The 3586-nt window shown below is 45.4% G+C and overlaps 1 protein-coding gene across 1 annotated transcript in view; it reads left to right on the top strand.

Moving 5' to 3' along the window:
- LOC106527732 (granulin a) overlaps positions 1–3586 on the top strand; it is a gene marked incomplete in the record, with an annotated part of 15826 nt that overhangs the window by 10327 nt on the left and 1913 nt on the right. The window contains 2 exon segments of the mRNA XM_014022722.1: positions 426–668; positions 3446–3586. Of these exon segments, the coding sequence (XP_013878176.1) occupies positions 426–668; positions 3446–3586 (384 nt within the window).

Raw genomic sequence — 3586 nt, 5'->3', positions numbered from 1 at the left:
GTTCTTGGGCTTGTTGTCCTCTGCCAGAGGTAACATAATGGATACAGCTTATTTTGATATATTCGGGTAAAATGATGCACTTAATACATGGTAAATTGACTTTACTTGTATAGTAGCAATTGCAGCCAGCATTGGTACTCAAATCAATTCATAACATAATCTAAGCCCTTATTTAGCCATCCACTCAGAACTCTACAAAACTAATGTGAATAAATTATTCTACAGAGTCTAATCAGTGCTTTAGATCACATTCATACTATAATGGTGTAAGGTTTAGAGACAATAAAGTCTTCAGTGTTTTACTCAGGGACACTTGAACATGTGACAGCATAGTAGTGGAATCAAACCTCCGACTCTCGTTGGAGGACTGCTATAAGAGCAAAAGTTAGATGTTGTTCGTTTTCATCTGATCTTCTCATCATCAGGCTGTTTGCTGTCAAGACTTCATCCATTGCTGTCCTAAAGGTCAAACATGTAACCTGGCCGCTCAGACATGTGAGGGAGGACAACAGTCTGTTCCCTGGGTTAAGAAGATTTCCTCCATTCCCAGAAAAGATGTTCAGATGGAGGTGAAGGTTGTCCCGTGTGATGACAAAGTGGGCTGTCCTGATGGCACCACCTGCTGTAAAACCAAAGAGGGTTCTTGGGCTTGTTGTCCTCTGCCAGAGGTAACATAGTGGATGCAGCTTCTTTTGATATTTTTGTGTAAAACGATGGGATTAATTGTATTGTAAATTGAGTTAACTTATAGACACACACACAAACACACACAGACACACACACAGACACTCACGCGATAGATGCGACATGCTAAGGTATAAAACATTGGTAAAAACGCCAACATTTTTAATAATTCCACTTGCATTCCTAGTCTGCCAAAGACCTAGTACCTCCAGCCAACATTTCAACTGAACTTTCCTGTCATTCGAAATTTTCTCTAGAAACATCTTTTTTCTGTTATGGTATTAACACTGACTCACAGAAGAATCCACTCCAGTTGTCCGACCATTTGAGAGAGCGTTAATAATGTCTGTAAATCAGGGCTATTCGACTAAAGTGCTCCCGGGGCCACAGTTACTGCAGGCCAACAGTTGAGGGTCCCAACATCCAGCAATTAAGTCATTATGTAAATAAACCAAGTATTACAAAGATCTGTTACCTTTGAAATAGTTTATTTTGCTGCACTTAATCATGCATACAACATACAGAACCATATAAAGTAGTGATAACTAAACAACAACAAAAATAAAACACACTATGCTTCATATTTGACACAAATATTATTTTAAACTTCTCTGACTTGCTAAATTTTTAAACCAATTTTATTTTCACTTTCATAGTTTTATCGTCAACTGCCTAACTGTCTTGGATGTTCATAGAAATGGTTTTTACCAGCTTGTAGCCAAGATTCTGACATTTCTGTAGATACCAGACGTCTATGTCTAGCTAAGAACTTAGAGTAATTTAAGTGGAAAACCGGGGGTCCTGAGGACCCTGGGTCGGACTCTCCAATCTCTGGTGCCGAGGTCACTGAGGTGATTAAAAAAGCTTCTCGGTGGCAAGGCGCCGGGGGTGTATGAGATTCGCCTGGATTTCCTTAAGGCTCTGGACGTTGTGGGGTTGCATTGGTTGACGCGACTCTACAACATTGTGTGGACATCTGGGGTAGTTCCACTGGATTGGCAGACCGGGGTGGTGGTCCTCCTATTTAAAATGGGGTGGCCGCAGAGTGTGTTCCAACTATAGGTGGATTACACTTCTGAGCCTCCCTGGTAAGGTCTATTAGTGGGTTCTAGAGAGGAGGGTCTGTCGAATAGTCGAATCTCGGATTCAGGAAAAGGAGTGTGGTTTTCGTCCTGGTTGTGGAACAGTGGACCAGCTCCAKACCCTCAGCAGGGTCCTGGAGGGTGCATGGGAGTTCCCCCAACCAGTCTACATGTGTTTTGTGGACTTGGAGAAGGCGTTCGACCCTGTCACTTGATGACTCCTGTGGGGGGTATCCCGGGAGTATGGGGTACCATTCCCATTGAAACAGGCTGTTAGGTCCCTGTATGACCGGTGCAAGAGTTTGGTCTGCATTGCAGGTATTAAGTTGGACTTGTTTCTGGTTGAGAGTTGGACTCTGCCAAMGTTGCACTTTGACACAGATTCTGTTCATAACTTTTATGGACAGAATTTCAAGGTGCAGCCAAGGTGTTGAGGGGATCCTTTTTGATGACTTTAAGATCACATCTCTGCTTTTTGCAGATGATGTGGTCCTATTGGCTTCATCAGATTGTGATTTCCAGCTCTCACTGGAGCGGTTCGCAGCCAAGTGTGAAGCGGCTAGGATGAGGATCAGTGCCTCCAAATCTGAGACCATGGTCTTGAGCCGGAAACTGGTAGCGTGCTGCCTCCGGGTCGGGGAGGAGGTCCTGCCCCAATTGCATGAGTTWAAGTATCTCGGGGTCTTGTTCACGAATGAGGGAAGAATGTATCGGGAGATCGACAGGCGGATTGGTGCTGCGTCTGCAGTAATGCGAGCGCTGTACCGGTCTGTCGTGGTGAAGTGGGAGCTGAGCCAGAAGGCGAAGCTCTCAGTTTCCCGATCGGTCTACATTCCTACCCTTATCTATGGTCCCAAAGTTGGGGTAGTGACCGAAAGAACGAGTTCACGGATACAAGTGGCCGAAATGAGTTTCCTTAGCAGGGTGTCTGGGTTCTTCCTTAGAAATAGGATGAGAAGCTTGGTAATCCGGGAGGGACTCAGAGTAGAGCCTCTGCTCCTCCATGTCGAGAGGAGCCAGTTCATGTGGCTCTGGCATTTGGTTAGGAGGCCTCCTGGACACCTCCCTGGTGAGGAGTTCCGGGCATGTGGCATGTCCCACTGGGAGGAGACACAGAGGAAGATCGAAGACACGCTGGAGGGACTATGTTTCTCTGCTGGCCTGGAGAACGCTTTGGGATTCCCACAGACAAGCTGGACCAAGTGGCTGGGAAGAGGGAAGTCTGGGTCTCTCTGCTTAGGCTGCTGCCCCCGCAACCCGATCTTGGATAAGAGGCAGAAAACAGAACCAATTGCTGGGCCGAACTTTGATCACTCGCAGACCGCCAGTTGAATAGCCCTGGCGTAAATGATATCCATGACGTCACGTGTMAAGGTCCCTGTTGTAGTTAACCAGGATACTCAAAGATCTTTACAACACCACTCAGAGCCCTTATTTATCTGTCCACACAGAACTCTACAAAACTAATGTGAATAAATTGTTACAAAGTCTAATTAGTGCTTTAGATCACATTCATACTATTATGGGGCAAGATTTAGAGACAATAAGGGCGTCAGCGACACTTGAACACATGGCCTAAAACTAGTGGACTCAAACCTCCGACTCTCTCATTGGAGGAGGACTGCTATAAGAGTATGAGTTTGATGTTGATGGTTTTCATCTGATCTTCTCATCCTCAGGCTGTTTGCTGTCAAGACTTCATTCACTGCTGTCCTAAAGGTCAAACATGTAACCTGGCTGCTCAGACATGTGATGGAGGACAACAGTCTGTTCCGTGGGTCAAGAAGATTTCCTCCATTCCCAGAAAGGATGTTCAGACG

Source organism: Austrofundulus limnaeus, unplaced genomic scaffold (genome assembly GCF_001266775.1).
Source record: "Austrofundulus limnaeus strain Quisiro unplaced genomic scaffold, Austrofundulus_limnaeus-1.0 Scaffold4, whole genome shotgun sequence".
In the NCBI taxonomy this organism is placed as follows: Eukaryota; Metazoa; Chordata; class Actinopteri; order Cyprinodontiformes; family Rivulidae; genus Austrofundulus; species Austrofundulus limnaeus.
Note: the sequence above shows the minus strand (reverse complement) of the source record. Positions and strands in the feature narration are given on the sequence as shown.